This window comes from Colius striatus, chromosome 2 (assembly GCF_028858725.1).
Source record: "Colius striatus isolate bColStr4 chromosome 2, bColStr4.1.hap1, whole genome shotgun sequence".
NCBI lineage: Eukaryota > Metazoa > Chordata > Aves > Coliiformes > Coliidae > Colius > Colius striatus.
Window position 1 is genome coordinate 105,300,324 of NC_084760.1, and position 27,814 is coordinate 105,328,137.

Genomic DNA, 27,814 nt, shown 5'->3' on the forward strand with positions numbered 1-27,814 from the left:
TATAAAAAGAAACGAGAAGAAAATCAGGTAAGAGAATTTTGCACTCAGCTTTCATTTATTATGAAATGACTAATCCCATCTACTGTAAAAGGCCACGAGCAAAAGATCAACATCATTCAAATCCATAATCAGCCAGGAAGACTGTTGCCCAGTTCCTGAGGTCTGTTAAGAGCCTTTCCCCAGGTAATTGCTAGTTGAGAGGCAGAAGAGAAATGAAGATAAATAAAGGACCAAGTTTAGTTTTTCAGCTGGTCTCCAACCCTTCGACTTACCAGTGCAGATAAACTGCCCACAGCTGTGGTTTCACAGACGTTCCCTCTCTCCATTGTGCTCCCTGGTGCTGGCAGCACACGGAGCTTGCCCAGCACACAGCTTCACCGCTGCTCAATGGCACTGTCATGTCCCACACGGAAACAGCCTCAGAAGGAGAAGTTGTCAGAGGGGAAGATCCTCTCATTAGTAGATGTTCCTATGTTGAGCTGAAGACTGAGGATTTAACTGGGTTGTGAAACAACTAGACCCTCACGAGAAAAAATCATCACCAACCTGAAAGGAAGACAGCCTCACTCTGGCAGCTCCCGGAGGCCAGGGAGAGGAGCAAACATGGCTCTCAAGGAGGCTCTCTGTGTAAAACTGCTTTCCTGATGGTGTTAGACCTTTGTATGGAAAAAACTTTCTCTTGAAACTGGTAGTTTCAAAACACAACAGGTGTTTTGATCTACACACCCCAGTGAGCTATTTGATTTGCTAAAGGAAACTGTCACTTATTGCATCAGCACCAAAGTCTTATTACCATATTCCTCATCTGAAAAAGCTCACCTGCTGGGGAAATCAAACAAGCCTAGGTGGCTGCAGTATCACAGTGAAATTCCTTTAGCCCCTCACCAGCAGAAGACAGTCAGGATAAAGCAAGTGCCTCATCAAATGCATATCTATTGCCTGCCAGGAATGTCTGAAATACTTCCTGGAACTAATAACATTCCCCATCCTGCTTCGAGGGAGAATGTCTCCCTACTGCCTTCAGCAAAGCTTGGGACTGACCCTCAAGCCACACTCCCTCAGTCCAATCTGTTCACTAAGAACAAGCAGTCACTCTTACACAATCACAGCTATGCTCTCAATTTTAAACATGATTTTTATGCACTACTAGGCAGTGTCTAGGTATTTTCTGCCAGGGAAGTTCTCTCCCTGTTGGAGACACTGGAAGTTTTGACTTAGAGACTGGTGTTCACCTCACAAATTTACATCACTAGCTTAAAAGGTCCTGCTAGGATCAGTTACTGGTGGGCAGCCCTGTATTCAGGCTGGTAAAATGCCAGTATCTTTAGAAGAGGTATTTTTACATGCTTGACAAAATGACCACCTTTCCTCCCTCTCCAAAACTGAGCCACAACAGCGAGTGCTTGCTTATCTGACCACAGAACAGGGAGAACAGAGAACTGACTTCTGTAGTACAGCCAATGGCCACTTCTGCCTGTAAAATTACAATCCCATCTGAAGATGTGATGCAGCAGGATCTCAACTTGTTTGTGACTAAAGCATCTAGTTTTCCTCCGCCTTTTATATAAAACGATACTGCCATTACTCAAGTGTTTTCCACTGAGCTTATAATAAAAAAGTACCTTTTTGAATCAGAAAGTCCCAAACAAGTTTCAAGTTCAAAAGTTTACTGTCATTCAGCTTAAGACTTCAGAAACCTCTTGGAAATAACTCACAGCTTCAGTGATTTATCATACACCTTAGAAGACTTAAACCTTCATATGGTCTACCTGACACTTTTTAACACAGCTACAGCATTTAACTGAGATGCCACTAGCTTGCTCCTTGAAAAATAACATGCTCTGTCAGTAACCAAACCAAGAGTTTTACACAAAAATGCTGCCCTGTAGCAAGTATTTACATAAATTTCAGTGTGATTTAACCTTCTTCAAATTGGCAATGCTATCCCTATGTATACAACAGGTGACTGATAGCAGAGACATTATCTGTGCTCCAAGAGGCTGACAAGCTTCCTGTGCATCCTGTGTCAACAAGCTTTATATGAAGAAATCAGCCTATAGGAGGGCAAGATTAACAAAGGTAAGAGCAGCAACAGGTTCAGACCGGTTTCTGACCTTGACAATTAACCTTTTAACCTAACTTCCTTAAATATGCCTTTAAAATGCTTGTGTAAATAACTAACACCTGGGGTGGGGGTATGCTTTGGGGTTTTTTGTTTGGGTGGCTGGGGTTATTTTTGAGAAGTGGAAGGAAGCAGGTACAGCTTTACCTACAGACAATAAAGATTCTTGTCAGCCTAGAACCAGGGCCACAAGGAATGTTCTTCTGTCCATGCATAGGGCTAAAACTTTCAGAAGATATCTCAAAGGAAGAGCAAACACACCAAGTCATCGTACCAAAACAGGATTTTGATGAAGAATGCTTACATGTTGCTGGCTCCCTAACCCACACAGAGCACAACTCGGGTTTATGCTCAAGGAAGTTTCATAAACGTACTCGTCTTTAAGAGAATAAACAGGAAGAAGGCCAACAGTCATCAGGCAGGGCACACACCAGGATGAACAAGTACTTTTTGAGTAACTGCTTAGTGTGTCACTCACCTGGGATACCAACCACATGGATCCTTACGCTGCTTCTGCTGACTCGTGTGATGCCAATGGGATGAGAGACTTCTTGTTACAAACTCTCCAAGCTCTCTCACTTGCCTCTAGTGGTTTAAGATCAGATGCCATTCATAACACGGTTTTGGTCAAGTCCACCTCAGGTCTGCAGGGTGTTACAGACAACCAAAGGAGCTGCAGTGCATGACTACAAAATATGTCTTTTCCCTCTTATCCATGGAACACAACAGATGTTTTTGAGGTGCCACAGGTAAGAGAATCCAACAGAAAACTCTAAGGAGCTGCTGTTTTTTAAGCCTGCGGAACAGAGAGCCTAAAGCGTGAAGAGTTCCCCTTCAAACAGGCCTCAGCTAAGTCAAAACGAAGAAGCTGCTGTTTCTGCAGTGACATTTTCAATGTTATTCTCAACATTACTAAGGAAGGTGGGGTTTTCTGTTCTGTTTTGGTTTTTAACCACCACAAGCACCAAAGGTCAATACTGAAACCGAGGCTGGAGATAGCAGTGACGAAAAGGAAACAATGACAGGGAAGTGAGAGCTCTCATTAGAATAAAACAAGTCAACTCCCAGATAATAAAAAGCCCTGTCGTCTCCAACACCTCTGGCAGGACAGGAACAGGACGGGAAATAGCTGTGGTTTCAGCTGACCAGAGGGCTCCTTCATGTCATTTCCAGAAGAACCACATGTACACAACCATAACTTAATGACGACCATAGCAGTGAATCCCATCTAACCCAGAAGGCTCAGCAGCCCACGTGTGCACCGCCTGAGCTGCAATCCCTCCACAGCATTAGCAGAGTAGCTTAGAAATGGCAGCCTTACTTAGAGGTGCCTAAAATCAAGTACTTGCCTCCAAACAGGGAGCTTTTACGCTCATTTAACCACCTATTAATAATGTAGTCACTTAATTGCCTATCAATATCACTTAAGTTTTCAAACATCCACGTTTGAAAGTTCCATCCTGAAAACATAAATGAGTAATTTCATCAATCTGAAGACACTGGGTGTATTTTTAGAAGCACTAAGGCATATTGAAAATCAAAAACCTGAAACCTTTTGGATATAATTACTTTTGTAATCCGTTATTCTGGAGACTCTTTAGCCAACAACACAAACTATTTACTTTTCACCCATTGCTCATATAAGCTCTCAATTTCTGGAGCATTTAGCTGTTGCAAGGAAAAGCTGCTTCTGCTGCAGAGAAGTGAGCACATTCACCTGAAACAGGGTGTTTGTTTCTTAACATCAAGAAGTTCTGGAGGTTGCACAGGTGGCTGGAAACGAGCTGAAGCCTGCCGAAACTCTTCATGCTGTTAAGTCACTTGTACCATCTCTTCCATACAAGCCTCTCGTGTTCAGCACGAATCCAGCTTTTGCTCATAGCTTTTTTCTCCCTTTCTTCTGTGACTGCCATTTCCTAAAAGCAGCAAGATCTCAATTGCTTTACCATCTCCACATCCTTGGCAAATCTGGCCAGTGGTTTTTTTTGCAGTGGAAGAGAACAGAGGACAGGATGACACTGTAAACCTTGTTTAACAAAGCAGGCTAAAATCAGGAAGAGCTAGAGAAAATGCATCATATCCTGGCCTGGGTCAGTTTTTTGGAAGTCTTTTTATGCCCAGACCAAAACCAGAAACTTTCTTGACAGGAACAGTGATGGACCTCAGCCCCAATTCCCATCCCCTGACACACTCCCAAGCCCAGGCTTCCTGTGTCTCTCCCCTCAGACCTGGCACAGGCCTCTGCAAGGCCCAGGTGGCTTAGAAACATTTTGTCAGGAGGCAGTTAGGGAAACCATGGCTTTCTAATTCCATGCTTTGAAGCACACAAATTTTAGAAAAGAGAGATTCAGCAAAAGGCAGCTTCTTAGTCAAATACACTTGGTCTTTAACAAAGGCAAGACAGGGCAGATGTTGCTGGAAAGCACATTCCTGCACACAATACCCTCAGTATCCCCTGCGCAGCTTGGGGCTGAGTGTTCTAGGCATCTGGCTGGCCTGGCCTGCTTAGTTGGAATTTTCTGCCACGGGGTAAAGAGCTGCTTTTGTTCCTTTAGTACCAGCCTTCCCATAGAAGCATCTTAATCAGAAGTTGACTCTCTCTGCCAGCCTCTTGGCTGCCTTGAATTTTTAGCTTTAGTCTTTTTCCATAAGATGATGTTCTGATGAGGAGTATCAAGCTACACAATCTTATACACTACACATTACAATCGGACACTACAGCGTTACAGAAAAAGCACAATCACAAAAGAAAAAAGTTCAATTTATTCATCAAAGCAGAGCACTTCCAAGCCATCACACATTCTATGGATGGGAAGGAAAGACAAATACTAGTGCCTATGTCTCCTAATAATGCAAGACCCCTCCTCTAGAAAGAGGACGTGCATGCTCTTAAAATGTATGTATATTGGCAAACACTGTTCAAATGGTGAGGAGCAAGCCAAACATTCCAGGGCCTGACGACTTTCACGAAGACCCAAAACATCACCTCCATTCCTCTGTAGACAAAGTTATCAACTGACCTACTCCTGCCACAAAACCTGCAAATTAATCCCAGCAAGTCACAAATTCTGATCTTCTGCTAGCGACCATTTCCTCCTCCTTACTCATCCAGCATCACCTGCCCCCTGACACTACAGAGACCAGATCAGCGACCACAGACGTGCCAAGTACCCAGCGAATCTCAGTTTTGAGAGGCATCCTCTGGCAATGCCACATGGCCACTTCATGCGTGTCAAGGAGTAAGCAAGTGCATGCAACTGCCTTTCCAGGGCCCTGGGAAGCAGTAGAGCAGTGCCTCAGTGACCCTCACCCCTGTGGCACGGTGCTGTCAGCAAACAGAGCCCACGGGGCTCAGCCAGCTAGAAGCACTTAATTTTAAACAAAGGAAGTAAGAGTTTTGAGTATCTGTATACTAACGGTATGTGCCCACTCCCTGGAAGGAACAGCCCAGGTATTCTGTCACTCTGATTACCATAGCACCTGAAGGTGCTGAAAGGTAAAGACAACCTCCTGCCAATCTGTTGACAGTGGAGGACAGCAATTCCCGGTTAGTGCGTGCTTATAGTTCCAAAAAGCTCTAGGCAACATTCCTTTCTGGAGACTCAAACCATTTCACCAATGTGAAAGACTTTATTAAAAACATCCTTTTGGAATCAAGGCTCACTCCGACACTCACACACCGGGTGCTCACAGAATTCTAAGGCCAAGCTGCCAACAGAAGGCAGCTGCTTTTAGCCAGGAATTGCGCATCCATTGGAGAGGATGTTGGAAATGCAGGAAGAAAACACTGATTAGTTCCTCTCTTTCCCTTGTCTTTCATCTGTACTCGGACCTCTCTTTGTCTCTTGATTTCTTAGGACTTCTGCTTCTGTCTGCTTTTCTATCCCAGTCTCTTACTCGGGAGTCGTCTTTGTATTTGTCTTTTTGTTTGCTGTAAGTGTAGTCTCTCTCTTGAGATCGGCTGCGACTCCGATGCCTGTCTTTCTTCTCACTCTTTGTCTTCTCTCTGCAGCGTTCTCCTTCATATTTTCGGTCAGAATCCTGTCAAAGGAATTGGACAGACATACAGTTACAGACAAAAGGGGGAAATACACAAAGGCATGAAGAGAATTAGAACAGAGTCAAGCTTGGCTGGTTCCTTAGCTAAGGCTGGTACTACCTGAAACAGAATTACATCCACGATGATTTGAAAAACATCACACACAACAAATAACCCCACTGTAACTATATGAAGAAGGTAAGTCTTCACCTTTTGTCAGCATGTACAGAAGAAAGCATGGCTGCCAGATCACTCTCTCTTTTCTCTCTCTCTCTCTCTCTCTCTCTCTCTCTCTCTCTCTTCCTTGAAGCTAAAGGCAACATGGAGAATCTGATCCTTTTAAACATACAGTCACACAGAATCACTGAATGGTCAGGGTTGGAAGGGCCTTCTAGAGATCATCCAGTCCAACTCCCCTGCAAATGCAGGTTCACCTCCATCAGGTCACACAGGAACACGTCCAGGTGGGTCTGGAAACCTCCAGAGAAGGAGACTCCACACCTCCCTGGGCAGCCTGTGCCAGAGATCTCTCACAGGAAAGACATTTCTTCTGTGTTTCAGCTTGTGCCCATTACCCCTTACCCTGTCACTGGGATGCTACAGAAAAAAAGACTCACCTCATCCTTTCAACACAGGTTTATAAGTAATTTTAAGTGTTGATAAAGTACTAGTCATCTCTTCTCCAGGCTAAACAGCTCCAGTTCCCACAGCCTTTCCTCATAAGGAAGATGCTCCAGTTCCCTGATCATCTTGGTGGCCCCGTGCTGGACTCTCTCCAGCACTTTCCTGTCCCTCTTGAGCTGAGAAGCCCAGAACTGGACACAGGACTCCAGATGAGGCCTCACCAGCACAGAGTAGAGGGGGAGAAGAACCTCCCTTGACCTGCTGGCCACACTCTTCGTGATGCATCCTAGGATGCCATTGGCCTTCTTGGCCACGAGGGCACGTTGCTGGCTCATGGTTAGTTTATTACCAACCAGGACTCCCAGGTCTCTCTCTGCAGAGCTGTTCTCCAGCAGGTCAATCCCCAGCCTGTACTGGTGCATGGGGTTGTTCCTTCCCAGGTGCAGGACTCTGCACTTGTCCTTGTTGAGCCTCATGAGGTTCCTCTCTGCCTAACTCTCAAGCCAGTTGAGATCCTGCTGAATGGCAGTACAGCCGTCTGGGGAATCAGCCAGTCCTCCCAGTTTGGTGTCATCAGCCACCTTGCTGAGGGGACACTGTCCCCTCATCCAAGTCATTGATAAAGTTGTTGAACAAGACTGGCCCCAGAACCGATTCCTGTGGAACTCCACTGGACACAGGCCTCCAACTCGACTGGGCAAGGTTGAGTCAAGCAGTAACGCAAGGTGTATAAATTGAAATGGAAATAATGAGGTAATGAAAAATTAGCTTTGTTTTGCTGGCTGAGGAGTATGACCCATACAGAAAACACATGAGGACACACTCATACACAGCCATAGTAATCTGTAACAGGTACAAGTCCATCTAACTTAAATTGATGTAAAAAGGAGGGATCAGCAGTGTGTGGCGATGGTGTCTGAGCACACACACAAACACAAAAAAGAAAAAGCTGCAAATTCAAGTGGCCAAAAGATGAGGAAATTTTGAATTTCTCTGGCTTTTTTCATATTGTCACTGAGAATGCTGACTAGGCAGTGCACAGAACAGATTTACTCTGGAGAGAAAAGAGATTTCTATCACCAAGGAGGGACTGCTGACAGTAGAGCACTTGCTTTACTTGCTGCACTAGGCAGACAGTATGAAACCACTGAGACAGTGTATCAGTAAATGCAGGAAAGATGGCTTAATTACACTGTAATGTCACACAAACAATACTATGGCAGGGCACATGCTACAATGACTACGTGGAGACACAAACACCCCCACAGGCCACAGCACCACAGCAGTTTTAAAAGTAAAGAGATACAGATCACTTTGAAAGTCACCATTTCACTTCTAGGGACTCTACAGATTTTCTTAATACACAACATTGAGTTTTAACACGTGAACTAGTATTTTCAAACACCGCTAAAAACTAATTTGTTCTTATTATTCAACTAAGCTCTACAGGGGAAAAAAAACACAAGAGGGAGCTTCAGAATCCTGCAGAAAGACAGATACACAGCTTGCTGTTGAGAAAGTGGTGGACACTTTTGTTTTGAAGGTGCAATAACCTGAAAGTTTACTATCGCTAGACGCTCTAGTAGATAGACACCTTTCTATGAGAATTTCATAACACTGTTAAACACAGATCATTATGAACTGTGAAAACTGTCTGCATTAAATTACACAGTATTTCTTTCTTCCTTTCAGATATGATTTTCATTTTTCTACATCTGTACTCGTTCATTCATAGTAGCATTCACAGTTCCATGGCTAAAACCTACACTGCATGTACAAACGAACAAACTGTTTTGAAGACTAATGAAAAAAACTCTACTCCAAACAGAGCTTTTATCCAGAAAGGCAGTGATCAGCATAGTTCCCAGAGCAAACATCACCTTAGAATTCCATACAGAATGCTGAAATACTGGAGGTACAAGAATCAATTTAAATGCCCCATATCAACATAGACATCCATAACCTCAGTTTTGATCTTCATCTACAGAACCAAACATTGCTGCTGCTGCTGCTGGGTCCAGTAATCTCACTGTATATCTCTATCTGCTTTTTTCACATTTTTACGTCAATCTTCATTTCAGTACAGGTTTTAAAATCTGAATCCACCAAGAAGGAGTGGTGCTTCCAGCTATGTCTAACTGCTTTGTCCATTCATCTTCAGAACGATGCACGGGCACGTTACTCTTCCACCCAAACGCCTCACTCTCCGTATGTTTGAAGAAGAAAGATTCCAAGCTTTTCTGTGGCAAGGCCTGAGTCAACCCCAGAAGATGGGTATACTGGTGGTGTAGTGGAGAAGAACAATGCTGAAGTACTGGCCAGATAAACAAATGGTGAGCTTAGTGCACTGCTGCCTTCTAGCTGGTTTGCCGCTGAAGTTTCCTCCCAGCACGTGGGAGAAACAGTAGACAAGCAGAACGGCACTCAGCTGAAAAATCTACCAAGCTAACGCTGCAGACAGGCTACTGGCCAAGTCAGAGCAGGGAACAGCTTAGTTCAAGAAGACTTGAAAGTAAAGACAAATAGCTCATGTTGAATGGCACAGAAAAGGGCAACTTGCTGAAAGGATTAAAAGAAGTCACATGAGCGTGGAGCCAGCTAAGCACAATGACCTTCACAGAAGCATTTAAGGTATAGGTGTATAGGGCAAATCTGAAAGTGCCACCAAAAAGTCCTCACAGCAGCTAATGTGATCACAGAATACAGAAACTAAAGCAGTACTTTGAATTAACAGAATGAATTGCATCTTAGTCCCCTCTGCAAACTGGTACATTTCCCTTTATATAAGATTTTACCTTTTCTAAGTGTTTGGCAGAGAAACAAGACATTTTTTTAAATATTGTAAGTTACTAAAAATAAAAGTTATTTGAAATAAAATCTTTTATACTCCATCCTGGTCAGAAACAGGCTGTTTTCCAACTCAAAGAAAAAGCTTCCTACTTATAAACAGGCTGTCTCTTACTGCTGAAGTCCAGATTTCTCAATCCAGGATCTCAGCCTGTCATCAGTCAATGAGTTAAGTGTTGATCACCTCAATTCTTAATCCAGCACTGTGTTGCTGAACACATGAGGAAGGAAATATGAAGAAACGGAAAGACACTTCTCTGGAAGTTTGTGGCTGGCTTTGCAGAAAGCACTAACTTGCCAAACAGCACTTGCAGGTAAATCAGCTAGAAATACCATGACCACAGAAGCAGAATAAATATTCCACCTCTATATATATTAAGCACACTAGTTCAAGGTGAAGAGGAGCAAACAGAGACAGCCTTTTCAGGAGGGCAATTTTGATTAAACTTGACCCTGAGTGTAAAGTGAACAGAGTCCAATGAGCAGTGAGAGCAGGAAATTAAAACCAGAAGAATCAATATCTCTGTCAAAACCATGCGTTACAGAAACCTGAAAGTCAGGAAGTCCTTTTTTCTCACAAAAATCCACTGGATAGGCTACACTGCTCCACAGATCCAGGTATCTTAAAAAAATAAGTAAATTAAAAGAACCCAAAGAACACAAAAATCTGGAAAGAGAACAAAGCTGTAATTAATGCAGATCTCAGGCAGACGCATGATCTGTATCCAAAACAATTCTGTCAAATCCTATTCACAAAACCTCATAGTAGTCCAGCCTCCTGCTCCAGACACACATCCTGTTATCTACTCAAAGCAAACCACAACACCCTACCTCTTCTACCCTCTGGAGTCCAGTCAAGTGATGTAACATTCAAAAATGTATTCTTTAAACATCAACACAGAGTCTGAAGACTCAGGAAACGGGTGTCAGACTAAGAAAAGGGTGGGTCAAAATACACTGCAGAAGAAAAGGCAGAAAGAGAACAGAAAAACAACTCAACATCATGGAAACTATTCGGAAAATAAAACCCGTTCAAGTCATAGCTGGAGCTGTAGCACAAACTGCAGTTTCAGTTGCCAGAACTTCCCATCGTAAGACCCTCTTCTCTGTTAATTAAAATCTCTGCCACGCTAGGGGCTCAGGGTGGAAGTATATATATGAAGCACAGCTGTTGTGGTCTCTGATCAATTAGTTGTGGAGGGTGTGCTGCTGTTTTAAAGTTCTTACCTTAAATATATTCTAATATTTCCACAAGAGAGCTATGGAAAAATGTTTTGTTTACCTAGACTAAAAACACTAACATTTATCCACAAAATTTCCATACTGTTATGGTTTGTTCCAGTCTCAGTATTCACACTGAACAAACCCTGCCTCAGGAACATACTTCCTTCCCGAGTTCCCTCAATTTTGCCCAAATTAGAAATGTAAAAATAAAATTACATTTTGCATATGCTCAATAGCATTTGCCAGCTTTCACCTGGAAAGGGCCATGCTCAAAACACTTCCTGAATCTCGAAATGAGACTGAGTACATACTGCTCAGTATGTACACACTGTACAGTACATACCAACGAGAATATTCAAGTACAGACAAGAAAAATTCTTCCCAGAAGTTGGATTTCACAGCTCCAAGAGGGAAACCACATTGCTCAGAGAATAGAGGTAAGCCTCCATCTGTGATTTTAGGCTATGCTATTTACACAAGGTGAGCAACAGAGAGAAAAGCAATGGGAAAGACAGTAACAGAACAAGAGTGGCAGTAGACTGCGGGAACAAACCACAGTCGCAGCAGGTGGCTAAATCAAAAAGATATACATAGACACAGAAGAGATCAGAGTCAAGCACTAGAAAATACTCTTTTCCAGAACTTGGAAAAAGCACCAGGAATCTCTCTGTCCCTATGGTTTTGTGCTATAAAATCCATATGAAACTGTTACAACAGAGGTTATCAGCCTATTGCTGCCAGCACTTGTACCACCTGCAGGGCTGGAGACACCTGCGTGACTTTTAAATGCTTTTTGCACATAACGCATGACCAGGCAGTTCCACACATGTAACTTCTGAACCATCAAGAAGAAAGATTATTTCCAGAAATATTTGTTTCAAGAACTTTGAAAGGACAGTCTCAATCAGACAAAAAGACAGCAGGAGGTCTAAACCAACATTAGTCCAGACTTCTTGGATATATTGGCTCTGACTGAGACTTTATCTGAACAGCTCTGTCCCCTCCCCTCCTCGCAAAGGATCCCAACTGAATTAGTACACAAACAGTGATAAAAAGACTTCTACCATGAAGGAGTAAACAGGGCTCACACTGGTGGCACTGAAAAACATTAACTGCTGATATTCATGAGAAAAGTTATTTTGAGCATTACAGCAAGAAGTGATGCAATGGGACAACAAAATCTTAAGTGGTACTCAAAACTCATGCCACAACCAAGTGGCTTCATTTACTGTGGCTGGAAGCTTCTCACAGTCTGAGAAGTTGCTAGAAGACAGCTCTGTTCTCACTCATAAAGCTTGCTCTGTTAAAAGCATTGGGGTTTGGTTTTCTTGTTTTTTCAACTTAGTTCAATTCTCCCCAATGCTCACACTCACTTCATCAGTGGTTAAACTTGCACTTTATCGTTGCAGTCAAGATACACCAGTATCTTGACTATCTCAAGTTGACAGAAATGTGAGAATGCTGACCTGATGAGCTGAAGTGGAATTAATGACGGAACTGTAGTCTTTCGATGATCTTCTCCACAGCCCAAGCCTTATAACACTGTATGCTTGCACAATGCAGATGCAAACAAACCTGCACACAGATTTTACACAAAGGCTTCCACAGAAAAAAAATCTAACAAAGATAACGCAAAGAGATGATGTTTCTGATTCCACATGGGAAAAAAAACAACATATGCTGGTCTGGCAAGAAAATGAGAAACAGTCTGCATTCCCAAAATATGATTAACTACTAGTTTCTGACTGGGAATATGTGAACAACAGGTTCAAAGTGCTGAAACGCTACACTGCCTCTTCAGGATGTTTTGGCAAAAAGCCATTCAGACATGCCAAGCTCCAAAAGTCCAGGAAGATTTAGAAAGCCTCTTTCGTAATCAGATATGAACATCAGCCTTATGTGTGTTTACAACTGCTGTATCTTAAGGGACTTTGCAAGCCATGTCCTCAGTTCAGTATCAGACTTTTCCTGGCTTCTCTTATTATGAGAACAACAAATAGATATAAAGTTAATGTATGAAAAGGTTAAGTACCTTCGACTTTTTGCTCCTCTTGTCATCCTCTTCATCTTCAGAGTGGTGGTGCTTTTTCTTCTTCTGTTTTTTAGCAAAGCGTGACTGACTGGTTTGAGACTCTTCTATGTCCTCATCCAGCACAAGGTCATACTTGGCACTGGTGGCATTGGTTAAGGACAGACCCGTTTACCTAATATCAGTAAAGCAGAGCAGGAAAGCTCATGAAACAAACCAATCCGTATTTACTCAGATTGGGGTTTACCAAGACTTCAATCAGAACAGGACTGTACGCATTGAAAGAAAATCATCAGTACGAAATGAATTAATTTTGTCCAGTCAAATGGTACAGACAGGCCCCAGTTCTCCTTTCCTTTCTACCTGTGGGTATCTGAACAAGCTATGGTCCTCGTTTCTCTCATGCTTACCACAAACAAAGTATAATCTCAGAGCACGACTTAGTTTTACTACTGTGGTCTCATTTTGGATGCAGCAGGTGTCCTTTGAAACCACTTGGTTTGGCCGTTATCTCATTCCAAGGCTGTAAAGACTGGGAACATCATTTACCTGTGCATAACATGGAAGTGAAACGTTCTGATTTGACTAAATGCAAACAAAAAATGTTTAGTTTTGTCTTAAACACCGGGCACACGAAGCACCATGTGGCTTCCATTGGCAAGCTTTAAGAATAACAAGTCTTTTCAAGGCTGTTTTCATAAACTGTACTTAAGTCAAAAAAATAACCTTTGACCAGAAAAGGATACTCCTGCTTTGGTTTAACTTTCTCTTTCAGAGCAACTTTTGAAGATTTGTCTCGTTCCTTTTCGTACTCTTTGAAATCATCCTTGGTATAGCGCCCACCTGTCCACAGAAAAATGCAGTCAGTTCACTCCAACTAAAAAAATCAAACAAGATCCATATCTATCATTAAGCTCTGCATATGAAGCTAAGGCTTCTTCATAGTCATACAGAGATGCACAGCATGATGCAGTTCCAGAAACAACACTGTCATCTGGGTAGCGGAGTAGAAGAGAATAGGACAAATTGTGATTTTCTGTCCTTCTCTTGCTTGCAGATCCCATTAAACAACATATGGCTCTCTCCTCAGTCCTGCCCAGTGGAGGCAACACTCCAGGATTCAGCAACTGGTTTAGTCCCACTCTGATTACAGATCCTCTGTCACACTACTTGAAATTCTGTTACCATGAAAGCTACTACACACTACTCTTCTTATTAAAAGACTTTATTGGCCTGGGCTGCACAAAGGGAAACCTCTGGGAAAGCTACAGCTTAAGAATACAAACTGAAAATTATAAAAAACAATTGTCAGATCTTGTTAAAGAGCAGTGTGAGAGATTTCATTTTCCATCGTGTACTTCAGAATGCCTTATAAACCATCCTACAGCAATGTGCTGCCATCTCACGGTCATACCTAAAACTGCACTATTACACAGAATCACAGAATCTCAAGGGCTGGAAAAGATTATCTAGTCCAACCCCCCTGCCAGAGCAGGACCACCTAGAGTAGGTCACACAGGAACTCATCCAGGTGGGTTTTGAATGTCTCCAGAGAAGGAGACTCCACAACCTATCTGGGTAGTCTGTTCTAGCACTCTCTCACCTGAACAGCGAAGAAGCTTTTCCTTATGTTTCTTTGGAACCTCTTATGTTCCAACTTGTACCTGTTGCCCCTTGTCCTATCATTGGATATCAATAAGAAGAGTCTGGCTACATCCTCCTGACACCCACCCTATCTGTATTTGTAAACATTAATGAGATCACCCCTCAGTCTCCTCCAAGTTGAAGAGCCCCAGCTCCCTCAGCCTTTTACCATAAGGGAGATGCTCCACTCCCTTCATCATCTTGTTGGCCCTGTGCTGAACTCTCTCCAGCAGCTCCCTGTCCTTGAACTGAGGGGTCCAAAACCGGACACAATATTCCAGATGCAGTCTCAGGAGGGAAGAGTAGAGGGGGAGGAGAACCCCTCTCCATCTACTAACCACAGCCCTTCTAATACACCCCAGGATGCCATTGGCCTTCTTGGCCACGAGGGCACATTGCTGGCTCATGGTCCTATTAACTGGCTAGATCAGAAATGGCTACTGAAAGCGGAAGGGCAATACTTCCCTCTACTCTTTTTGAGCACCATACAAGCACAAGAACATGACAATATAGTTAGCTTTGCAATATTTAGGACAATGTAGAACTAAGGTACCCAGGTAGAGTGTAGTCAGTTAGCACAGGATGCACTCACTGCAAAGCACAGTATAGATTACAAAGTCATCTCAGCTCTGGCCAGGGCAATTTCTAGCACTTCAGTGTCCATGACTAGTCTACAACCTAGAGAAATTCTATGCAAAAAAAAACTGAGGGACGACTACTTTTAGCCAAAGATACACAAGAACATCACCACTGCAATGCACAATCACCTTTCCAAGTCCAATGCTTTCCTTACATCCTCAACAACCAAATAACCACTGCAGCTACCTGTCCCCCCAACTTTTTCCTCCCAAAACATCCTTTAACATCTGAAATTAGGTTTTTATAACCTGCAGCCTGCTCTGCAATACGTTTGACCTACAGGAGGTGAAGGGGGAAAATCCCCAGCCTGAAAACTGACTTCTTCTTGTATTATACACAAAACTGTCATATAATGAATAATAAAAAGAAACTAGAAGGTAATGATGTACTGCCATGCTATTTTACTAATAAGGACCATCAAAAATATCACTTTTAAAGCTCGAGAGGAACGAATGATTTAGCAACCAAAATATATCTGATAAAAAGGTAATCCAAGGCAATGTAATGTTAATGTAACAGTGGTAAATCCTTCTACTCTTTCTTATGGAGCAAGTGAAGAGAAGAGCTAGCAACCAGCAACTGTGTTGCTCTATTTGTTACAGTACCAAGAAAAATTATATCCCTGAATGTGAAATTATTTAAGCTCATAACAATTGCTTCTCTTTATATACTTACACTTTAGCAGTCATGGCTCATTACGTTATGAAGGTCAGAAATCACACGTGTACCTACCTTTTCCCCTCCACTTTATCTTCGCAACTGACTGGCTAAAATCCACATGTATCCGTCTGTCATCTATCAGCACATTGTCCATTTTGAAGTAGGCTTTCTCACAGTCTTCCTCCTGATATTAATGTTTCCAGAAAACGTTGATTTGTTATTACTCCACAAGAATATTAATGGAAGAGCTCAAACACAAATTCAACTGCTTAATAGCAGACATTTTTTTCCCTAAAGCTGCCTAGAAACACAACAGTTTTTGCATTGTTCCATTTCAAAAGAGAGAGAGAGAGATCTGCTTTGTCTAAATGTCACCGTTTCCAATTCCAATTCCTCAGTTCATCTGAATATTGAAATCATTTGCCAATCCAGGTACGTTTGGCACGTGTAATGCATTCAGAAAAACAAGGGAAAAGGACAACTAAGAACTCCATTAGTAGGCTAAAGAAAAGTGAGAACATTTTCCACTCTTTTCCAGTTTTCCTCACAGGTAAGAGAGATCACCAGATACAAACAAGAAGCTATATACCATCAGGATAAGTTTTCCTATCAGTCTCACAGTGAAAGTGGCATGTTGATAGAGCATCATTTACAAGCCCAATATAGGACACTACTGTAACAGACTACCTTCCTTCACAGACCCTCTTCTCTTCACACAGCTTGCCTCCTTGCTCTTCTAAGTATTTCTTTAACTCTACAAAAACTTAATGTGCTCTGGTGAGAACAATGAACCTGCTCCCTTTCCGCTAGTTTCAAGGCAACCTAAGAGCAACATATTTGTATTGCTTGCATGAAAAAAGAAATACTTAAATGTTTGCCTCATTTAGCATACAAAAAGTGAACTTTTATAAGCAGAATCTACACACAGTATACCTAAAAAACTTACCTTTTCAAATTCAATGAAAGCATAACAAAGAGATTCACCAGTCTTCCAGTCTCTAATCACTTCACAGCTGAAAAATTGATAGAAAAATGTCAATGCTGTTGGAGAAAAAAAATGTAAGATAGACAAGCACTGCTTAAAAGGGAGAGTAACAGTTATAAAAACTCAAACAAAACCCCCCAAAAACATACCCCAAAACCTCAAAGGTATTATAACTCTCGATTCTGAGACTCCTGCTGATGTGGGGGTGTCTGCACAGAAAAAATGCACGTGACTTTACTTGACTAATTATTACACTTAACCAACAAGTGGTCAACATGCATAACTAGGGATGTTTATGATTAATGAAACAAAATTTATATTCCAACATTACTGTTGCTTTTTGCATTTTGCTAATGCAAGATGAGAAACTTAAAACATTCTGGTTTCTCAAGTCATTTTATGAAAAGTTTAAACAGACAGCATTGGGAAAACTTTCTCTTCTTAGCATGCACCTCTTTACCAGACAGAATCTTATCAGGCACTTATTACTGGGTAAAAATAAGAAGCTAGATGCGAAATGGAAACAACAGAGTATTGCATCAGTATTACCTAACTCTTATGTATGACATGAGAATTCTGACTACAGGATGCTGAAAGAGGTCAGATGGGCAACAAGGGCAGGAAATGTGGTATTAAGGTGAGACTTAATAAGGTGAGACCTCTCCCATGTGTACTTAGGAGGAGATAAATGAGGGTTAGGATTACACAATCCAAAAAACTATTAAGACCAAATAAAAAGAAAAATAAAAGGAGAAGACAAGGTTGACTCAGACAAGCTACAAGGCTCACCTTGTTCCTGTACTTCCCTAGGCTTTCAGTTAAAACCACACCTGGGACAGGATACTCATGTAGCTAGATCTGACTTTACAGCTGCATTGTTGTGGTCTCTATCCAAATACATGCAAGCACAGAGATGACAGAATACTACTAAATACTACTGAATACAGACTACAGAATACTAGTCAAATCTAAACACCCTGAAGGGAATCAAGCTCAGTTTCAAAGGGGCTTGGGTTGTTTTTTTTTTGTTATATGATAACTACCTTTTAATGGGACCGAATCGTGAGAATATTATCTCCAGGTCTTCATCTGTGGTCACAGGATTCAGTTTACAAACAAACAACACATTTTCCGGTGGCTTGACCTCTGCATCTGGTAAGTCTCCCACCTGTGGCATAAAGAAAAAGACTTTGAACACTTCTGCCTGAAATTCTCTACATTTTACTCCCGCAGGGACACTGGCAACACACCTTTTGGATGACCTCAGATGCATTGCTATCACAAAATCAAAAATTAATACAATATTTTTCCTACCCAATGTCATGCAAGAAGTGTTTTCCACAGCACCTAAAAATTATTATCTAATTGCAACTCCACCACTAGGACTTCATGAAAGCCACACTTTCTACCTGCCTTTACTTGTTTCCAACACAGCAAGTACATGGCTCTAAAAGGTGAAAGTACTTTTAGAGTCACTCTGTTATAACAATAAAAATGGATTGGGCCCATTCCTTAATTCAAGATGATGTGACAGCAAATTAAGTTACAAAGGAAAATGCAAATAGGCACACTACCTCCTGTTGAATTGTAGCAATTCTTTTAAAAACTTGAACAAAAGACTGGTGAGATTCTTAAAATTTACCTCCATGTTTTACTTAATATGCTAATAAGAAGGTAATGCACATGAGTTTGGTAACAGAAAGAAGAAAAATAATAGAAGTAAGAAGCAGATGAAAATGTATGAGGAGTTCAAGCACATGACACTCTCACAGAAGTTTACTGTTTCAATAAAAGAACAGTGGAAAGAATAGTTGTGTTTTTTCAGCTCAGTGAAACTAGCAGTAGACTTATAAGCATTCTACCCAGCAATACTCCCTGAAAATTACTGCATTGGCTCACATACTCCACTTGCCGTTTTTAGCTAACCGTGACTTTATCTGGAAAACAAGTCATCAGCCACACTGCTGCTGCAGCAAAATGAACTCAGGTGCCTGCAGGTCCTCTGCAACACTGTGGCCACATGTGGATGGACCTTAGTATCAGACTCTGCTGCTAACTATTCAGCACAAATGTAACCCTGGTAGTTGTAAAGAAGTGGGATGGATTTACCAATCCTTCAACAGTGTGTGGGCTTTTTTTTTTTCCTGAAGACTTCAAGGCCTATTCACAGTTTTTGTTACTACATCGAGTTTACAACTGCCAGCAGTTACCAAACACGACATTTAAGAAGGAAGAACATGAAGTTAACCAATGTTAAGCTCAACTAATCCCACAGAAGGAAGACTGTCATTACATATATGAACAATGCAACCTCAATGTCCCTCTATGTACTGGGAAGAGATTATCCCAAATTAGCCCAGCTCTCTCCCACAAACACTAAACTTCTTCCAGGATTAGACACATTCAGCAGCATGTTATGTATGTTACCTTTTTTAGTTAGATACACTTCCACAAAGTTTTTATAAAACCTCCACTGGTCCACTTTTAATCCTGGCTTTGAAAATGAAATATCCCTGGTTTTATCAGAAAATCACCTCCAGTGCTCAGACTCAACTTTTTTTCATTGTACCAAAGACATTCAATAGCACAGATGCTGAGCCATGACATCATCAGATAAGCAATTTCACGATAAATAGCACATGTTCTCCTAGACTTAATATAGCATGCACACACAGAGGAGTAATATCTAAAAGGTAAATACAGAAAGATAATCACCATTTCCAGAAGAATGGCACGAGTTTTTGCTTCTTTTTCTGCTTCAACTTCTTCTATTTCATCTACAGACCGTCCTTTCAAGTCATCGATTTCTTCATCTGCTCCTATTCTGCCACTCTGAAAAATGAAGGAAAAAGCTACTTATTGCTAAGCTGTGGCCAAAATATTCTTTCTTCCTTTCCAAATATTACTTGGATCACCTCCCCCCTCATCCCCCAAGACATGAAAAATGCTTAAGCACTGTATCTCCGCAGAACTGGGCTTTCATTCTGTTCTTCCCACTTAAGATTAAAATAAGAGAGAGATGATGTTATCCTCGTGTTTCAGACACTATGAACTATCTATAAACTTTCAGGCCCAATTTGAACCATTTTCAGTTAGATATTCTAAATTCTTTCACGCTCCCATCTCATACTCAACACCTCACCAGAACTGTCAACTCATTTCTAATCTAGATAGCTCCTACCAGAATGAAGACAAGGAACACCACAAACAACTGTAGTGCTTAATAAGACTCAAACATTAAATATAGTACATCACAACAAGAATTTTACTTTTAGACATTTATATCTATGCAGAATTTGGGGAGGGGGTATTCTCTTCATCAGAACCTCTAGAATGGTGCTGTCCTTACAGATATTTCTACACCAAAATGTGTATTTTCAGACAGGCTACAGGGGAAGAAAAAATCTGAAGGTATGTCACAGATATCAACCACAGCATGGAAGTACTATAAAAGCCTAATTCCAATCTTGTAATTCTATCTGTTAAACTTTACAATAAACTATTCTCTCCTGTAAATTTATTCATCGCTCCAAACAACTGTTTCCATACAAGGTGATAATCTCACATGGCAACTTGCATAACTGCATGCTGTGAGTCAATTATGAATAATTACAATGACATTTCTAGCAAATTCCTTGCATTTAAATACACTACAACAGCATGTATGCTTGCAGATGTAACTGCAATAATAATTGAATCAGGATTACTTCCACTGAAAAACAGACTGTTTCACACTTAAAACAGCAGTAAGCATTTCAATGTTAATAAATGTTAGTTATATTTTGTCTACTACCAGATAATACAAAAAACCCCAAAACCAAAAACAACCCAGCAAGGCTAAAGGTGAATATTCTGAATGTTCTGCTTATCTAGCCTGTAACTAAAAATCTAAACTTTGGCTTCCCAACCTAATTCCACCACAGACACAGGGGAGAACACACAAGTCACCCTTTTACTCTTTTCTTGAAAGATTAAACACAGCAACAGCCCCAAATAACAGACAGGCATTTGATGTATCAGAACTCAAGCTGGTTCAGTAGAAGAGCATCTCTTACCCTCCTATATTAAATCGTTTAGTTCTTTTAGGATCTAGATTTGACAAAGTCTTAAAGACAGAATTCTTATCTTGACCAAGTCTGTGCTGGTCATTAATAAGGATACATTCATTTAATTATTTCTTCCAGCTCTTCCCCAAGCAGCCATTATAAATACTCACATCTAGCTGTTCCTTAGTAGGTTCTGGTGAGCGATCAGGGACAGACAAGCCAGGTGGATCTTCAAATGGATCATCTAAAATTACTGTATGAGTTATCCTTTAAAAAAAATAATAACATAAAAAAAATTAAGACCAGCATCAGTCAGATGCAAATAGAACTCCTTTTACCCAAGTAGAGAAAGCAGGACACAGTTAAATCCTAAGTGGTCAAACACACTGTGTGCTTATAATACTGATGCTTTTGTAAAGGCAGCATAGTTGCACGTTTTCTCACATAGCTGTTTAGTTCCTGCTTATTTTACCCACAATACAGGAATAAATCAGAATTTAAGACACCATGTACAGACCACTTGACACCACTATATTAATCTAGTTTAAAAAAAAGATGAATTTGCTTAATTATGATGTATTCTTCAAGTTAAAAGTAGTCACACCTGATATCTTGATATGGGATAAAATCCTTATCTACAAAGGTTTCATTAATTGTCTTCAATACATCCATGCCTTCCGTCACTTCTCCAAACACTGTGTGCACACCATCAAGGTAATCCAGGTTTTCCCCTGTAGTAATAAGAAACTGCAAAAGAAGATACAAAACCATTAACAGTAAATAGAAAAATTCAGGGCTTGAGTTTTACCTTAGGAGACATACAACTCTCACTGAAATCTGGGGGAAAAAAGAGACTCTCTTCCTGAGTTCAGTGGGACACGATTAGTCTTCTTCCACTAGTTTTGAAGACACAGCGGGTCAGCTTACAGCCATGCCTGAGGAAGAGAGGTTCTCTCACACAAGCCTCTCTCTGCACGAGCTTGCAGTTATGGTTTGTTGGACTCTTCTGTGAATTGGTTTGATGCAGTAATGGGCCAGAAAATCAGACAGGCAGAGGAAGAGCAGACAGGTATCTACCAGGTAGGTTTGCTGAGCAACATCAACAAAAGTTGAGATAGGCATCACAGCTGACGAAAGCGAGAGGATAGAAAGAGCAAAGGCTACCCCACTGGTCAGCAGTGAGCTGAGCTCAAAGCATCTCTTCATCAAACTGCACTCAGCAGGTGCATTTTCACAACTTTGGCTAAAGTTTCCATAGTTCTGCCTCCATCTAATTCTGTCAAGACTTTTTGCCTGCCTTCCCTTCTTTATCACAAAGCCTTCTCTTCCACAAACCACGATACATTAGAATTGATAGAAGACCTAGAACGTAGTAGCATTGACTTAGATCAGCTTGAACTGGCACTGAAACGCATCCTAACACAAATCAGACATTCTGCTGCAGGGCAAAACTGGAACTAGGAAAACTGGTACCAACTGAACACGTGATAAGAAATTACAGATGCAGGACACCTGATAATGAAAGAAGGAGGAAGAAGCAGGTACACACAAATAACAGAACCCAACCATTACATCCACCCTTTACAGTCTGACTGGCAACATCTCGCTCCCCATTCTCTGCAACACAGTTAAGGCTGGTTAGTATTTGGTACAGATTACACTAAGTCACTTTCCATTTGTAAGCCAACCCCACCTAACTCATTCCTGGAATTTTCCTTTCCCAAGGAAGAAGCTGCAATAATGTTCCTGAGAACTGTACTCCTTCCCACATGCTTGTGTACATGTGAGAAGGCTGCATTCTGAAATATCATAGAATCATAGAATGAATCATAGAATGGTAAGGGTTGGAAGGGACCTTTAGAGATCATCTAATCCAACTACCCTGCAGAAGCAGGGTCACCTCGATCAGGTCGCACAGGAACATGCCCAGGTGGGTCTTGAAGACCTCCAAGGAAGGAGATTCCAAAACTTCTCTGGGCAGCCTGTGCCAGGGCTCCCTCACCCTCACGGTGAAATAGTATTTTCTTATATTTAAGTGGAACTTTTTGTGTTCCAGCTTCATCCCATTACCCCTTGTCCTGTTGCTAGCTACAACAGAAAAAAGGGATGTCTCAGCCTCCTGGCACCCACCCTTTAGATATTTGTAAATACTAATAAGATCTCCTCTTAGTCTCCTCCAGACTAAGCAAACCCAGTTCCCGCAGCCTTTCCTCACATGAAAGATGTTCCACAGTCCCCTGATCATCTTGGTGGCCCTGAGCTGGACTCTCTAGAAGTTCTCTGTCCCTCTTGATCTGAGGAGCCCAGACCTGGACACAGGACTCCAGATGAGGCCTCACCAGCACAGAGTAGGGTGGCAGAAGAACCTCCCTTGACCTGCTGGCTATACTCTTCTTGATGCATCCCAGGATATCATTGTCCTTCTTGGCCACGAGGCCACATTACTAGCTCATAGTTAATTTATTATCAACCAGGACTCCCAGGTCTCTCTCGGCAGAGCTGCGCTTCAGCAGTTCGACCCTCAGCCTGTGCTGATGCATGGGGTTGTTCCTTCCCAGATGCAGGACTCTGCACTTGTCCTTGTTGAACCTTGTATTTGTATAAATACAAATGTCATCTCTTTGTCCTCAACCTCCTATGCAAACATTTTTAAACATACAATGCAGGAAACCAGTAAAATTAACCCCATATATGACAGACTCCAGCTGGAATAAAATCATCACTTTTAAAAATTGTTCTTCGGTTTTTAAAAATCTCTTTTAAAAATTAAAACACACAGATATTACAAGTGAAGCATTTTAATACATAAAAGTGACAATGCATCTGAAATAATTGAGAAATAATGTTCTATTACATTAGAGCTTTGAATATACTTACAGCAAAACCTTTTCATTTCAAAAATTGATTTTATACCAGCACTAAAGTAAAACTGCCAACCTACATTGTATTATTAACAACACACTTTTATGTAACCATCCAGACAAAACTGTGGTCTGATTTCAGTTTCCAAACTAGCATGAAGTTATAACCAGAAAGTTTAAAGATTACTTCAAAACCCAGTTTCCTTACTTTTCACTTCCATTTAACTACAGGATTTTTTCATTGCCCATTCTATCCATTAGCAAAAATCACACCAAGGTATCAACAGGAATGAATAAACAGGTGGAAAAAAAAAACAGAGGACCGTCTCCTTCCTTGGAGGTCTTCAAGACCCACCTGGACGTGTTCCTATGCGACCTGATCTAGGTGAACCTGCTTCTGCAGGCTGGTTGGACTAGATGATCTCTTTATGTAAAGGGACCTTTACCCTTCCAACCCCTACCATTCTGTGATTCTATGAATGCTACCAAACAAAATTTATAACATCAATCTAGGACAGGATTTGAATCTAAGTATTTTAATCTCTATTGTATCCAAAAGCAAATATCCACTGGAACACTATGTGAAATATTTATCCAAAGCCATTTTTCTACATGCCTTTTGACCCCATTACAAGATGATGCTATTGAGACAACACTGTCATTGTAACGTCTCTCTCGTCATTTCAAGGAATTTTCATCTTTCACCTAAACATGTACCAAAGCTTTCCCACACTGTGCGCTGACCTGTGATCCATGCTCATCGTTGCCGTTGTTCACCATCGACACAGTTCCCTTCTTCTTGTGCTTAATTCTTGGCACTTTTTCTGCTTCAAAAAATCTAGCTTGATCACCATAGAGTTGACTGAAAATGCATATAACAAATACGTTACAAGACAAATGGATTTTGAAAAGTGAGATAAACAACTGCTGTTAAATGGTAAATATAACATCTTTAAATTTTGTACGTGGGTACTGAAATAAAACCAGAATTTACTCTGCATCCACGCACATTTTTATGGACCTGTACATTTAGATGATTCACATTACAGGAAACAACAGATTTTTCTCTAAGGCCCTTCAAAGACGCTTCTGGAACAGGAGGGAGGAGGAGGTGTATTTGTATTTTTTAAAATGCAGCATGTAATGTTTTTCTAAGGCATGAAGCACAAATGCAGATTTTGATAAGTGGGTTCTGTAAAAACAAGCTAATACACACTATAAAAACTTAGACGTTTTTGTCAAAAGATTTTCTTCCAAAGCAAAGGAAAAGACACTAAACCTATGTGTAGGCTTCCTCCATCATACACACAGGACTGAATGCTGTGATTTGTGAGAGCATATGGCAAATTGTTAAATTATTTTTGATTTTTAAGTGTAACACTGGTATCATTCAGTTTGTCTCACTCCATAACCAAAAAGGGCATGGTAAATACACCCATTTGCCTAAATTTAAGGACAGTGTTATGTTTGAACTCATTTTGCTAAGCAGATGTAAGCCCCTATGAAGAGAGGATTCAAATTAATCTTCGCCTGCACCAGTTTCTTGGGTACCAAGAACAGGAATTTCAATTTTGTGGACTTCAGCAGTAAAGAACAGGTAGAAAAGACAAACTGCCATTCTCCATGCTAGCAGCAGAACAGAATCTGCTGCTCTCTCATCACACTATACTTTCTTATCTGCCACAGCAACAAGACCCAGAAGACCAATCCTTATAAAAGAGCTGAATATAAAAATAAACTTGATCTATCTGCATGCAGAGACAGCTCAGATCTGGCAAGTTTACCTACCTAGACTTGCATCTGCTGAGCATAATTATACTGCTTCCAGGATCACTAGAGCAGTGACCCATGGACCAAAACGTTCAGGGTCTTGTATTTAAGACACTCTGACAGAGCGTCTTCTTCTTACAGAAGTTGACATTGGTTTAGCAATGCTGATTCTGTTCAGGCTGTGCTATTTATCTGTGTATATTGTGTTCCCTAGCACTGCAGGTTCAGTTCTGCTCTGCAGATTTCAATTCTGTTTTTAAGAGAACATAGGCACTTTGCTAACTTCCATCCCAGCATCCAAATGATCTTGCAGCTTTCATGTGCATGATCACTGAAAACATCTTAAGCAATGAAGAAAAGTGCTTTCCTTATATGCATTCAATATGACTGAAATGAACACAAGTACATTTTTAGAGCAAGGGGGTTATTTTCTCATACACAGAGGAAATAAAGTATAGCCTCCATATTCACTTCATTGCTAAGATCAGAGACAGAATACTGTCTAGAAAAAAATGAACAGCCAAAGACAGCACAGGAATTAATAAGGTATTTAGATATGACAACCAAAAAGCTTATCCAACATCATTTGTACTTCTCATCAGTAATTCTTCTCCAAGAGAGCTGAAGACAATCTAATTGTAACCCCTATTCCCCTAGACAATTTCTCGGTCAATTGAGTAATACAAAAAAGTGTTACTTACCAAAATATGGATTCCCCTCCACGGCCAGTTCCCATGGGGTCACCAGTTTGTATAATAAAATCCCTCTGTCACAAAGCAGAATATGTAAGGTATTGCTTTCACATGTGTGACTGTAAACCAACAAAAAAATAAAATATTTATAATACTCACCTGTACATTATGAATAAGACAGTAGTTGTAGTACTTGACTTTGCAGAGCTTTAGAAAATTCAGACAAGCTGTAAGAAATGACACCAACATTTACTAAAGAAAACATCAGATACTATAGATATAAAGATATCCAGTTCAATGTCTAGAAAACTGGTTTTGGCCAGACTGTGTTAAGACTTCTCAGTGCACAACATATGAACACTGTGAGAGATGCTCTAAGGAGAAGCAACATTTCCTCCCTTCCTAAAGCCTATCTCTCGTGATTCAAAGAGCCCTAAATACAGCTAGTTGTACAGGAATCCATGGGTTTTTTTCCTAGTTTCTTTCCAAACACCTTTGAAAGATCACAGTTGCCATTTGATTTTGAATATTTTCTAATTTGATTTTTTAACATTCAAGGCTACCAAGATGATCAGAAGACTGCAACATCCCTCTGAGGAGGAAAAGCTGTGAGAACTGGGGCCGTTTAGCCTGGAAAACAAAAGACTGAGGAGTACCTTCTTTATTGAGAGAGACCCCTGGCACAGGCTGCCCAGGGAGGCTGTGGAGTCTCTTTCTCCAGAGGTTTCAAAAACCTGCCTGGACCTGAGAATCTGCTTTAGGAGTTGGACTGGGTGACCTCTAGAGGACTCTTCCAACCCCGACTACTCTACATTCTGTGCTATATTTGCTCATTTAAAAACAAAACAAAACAAAAAACCAAAAAAACCCAAAACATTGAACTGATAATAAAAACGTAATTTAAAAAGATCTCAAGCTTCCCAACAACAACTGATGCTTCCAAGTACTTCAAACGCTTACATACAAGCTGTGCACGGGGACCGCTGCCGACCACAGAAAGCTCGGCACCCGCCTGGATGTAAGCCCAGGACCAAGGCCCGCCTGACGTGCCAAAACACAGGGTGGCAAGAGGTGAGGTGTTGACCCAACCCAGGAGCCCGTGCTGCCACCAAAACGTCAAGCGGCGACAGCCCCAGCGAAGGGCCCGCTGGCTCCCAGGGCCGGGGTGCCCCGGGACAGCTCTGAGGGAGCCCGCGGGCCGGCGGCTGGGCAGGCGCGGGGGAGGAGCGGCCCCACCGGCGGCAAACCCCTGAGAAGCTTCGCACGCCCAGAGCCGCGGCAGCCGCCCCGCCAGGCCGGGAGCCGCAGGGAAGCGAGCCGCACGACGCAGCAACACAGGGCGGCCATGAGCACGGCCCAGCGCGTACACAGCGGACTTCCGGAGCGGGCCAGGCGGCTCACCCCCGCGCAGCGGCCCCGACGCTTTGCTCGCCGCTTCCACTGCCCGCGCGAGGGGCAACACCGCGCCCGCCCCATCGCCCCCCGTGCCCGCCGCGCTCCTACCGCGGGGGCGCTCCTCCGTGTACAGATCGATCACCAGGTCGCCCAGCGTTGTCTCCAGCAGCACGGCCATGGCTGCGGCCGACCTCCGCGCCGCCCGCCAGCGCTCGGCCGCCCTCTGCCGGCACGGAG

The 27,814-nt window shown here is 41.8% G+C and overlaps 1 protein-coding gene across 3 annotated transcripts; it reads right to left on the minus strand.

The window, feature by feature from the left end:
• Nucleotides 1-5,713: 5,713 nt before the first annotated feature.
• On the minus strand, nt 5,714-27,777 carry PPIL4 (peptidylprolyl isomerase like 4). Of its 3 annotated transcripts, none has more exons than XM_061988965.1 (13): nt 27,686-27,777; nt 26,342-26,409; nt 26,192-26,256; nt 24,465-24,582; nt 21,464-21,606; nt 21,030-21,126; nt 19,529-19,645; nt 17,857-17,981; nt 16,775-16,841; nt 15,901-16,012; nt 13,632-13,728; nt 12,889-13,027; nt 5,714-6,163 (listed from the first exon to the last, which is right to left on the minus strand). In XM_061988965.1, the coding sequence occupies exons 1-13, from the start codon at nt 27,753-27,755 to the stop codon at nt 5,939-5,941; spliced, it is 1,443 nt and encodes a 480-aa protein (XP_061844949.1). In that variant the 5' UTR covers nt 27,756-27,777; the 3' UTR covers nt 5,714-5,938. The 3 variants fall into 3 exon arrangements, with proteins under 3 accessions (XP_061844949.1, XP_061844951.1, XP_061844950.1); XM_061988967.1 differs by lacking the exon at nt 27,686-27,777 and adding an exon at nt 27,584-27,604; XM_061988966.1 differs by lacking the exon at nt 26,342-26,409 and having other exon boundaries at nt 26,192-26,301; nt 27,686-27,756.
• Nucleotides 27,778-27,814: the final 37 nt, after the last annotated feature.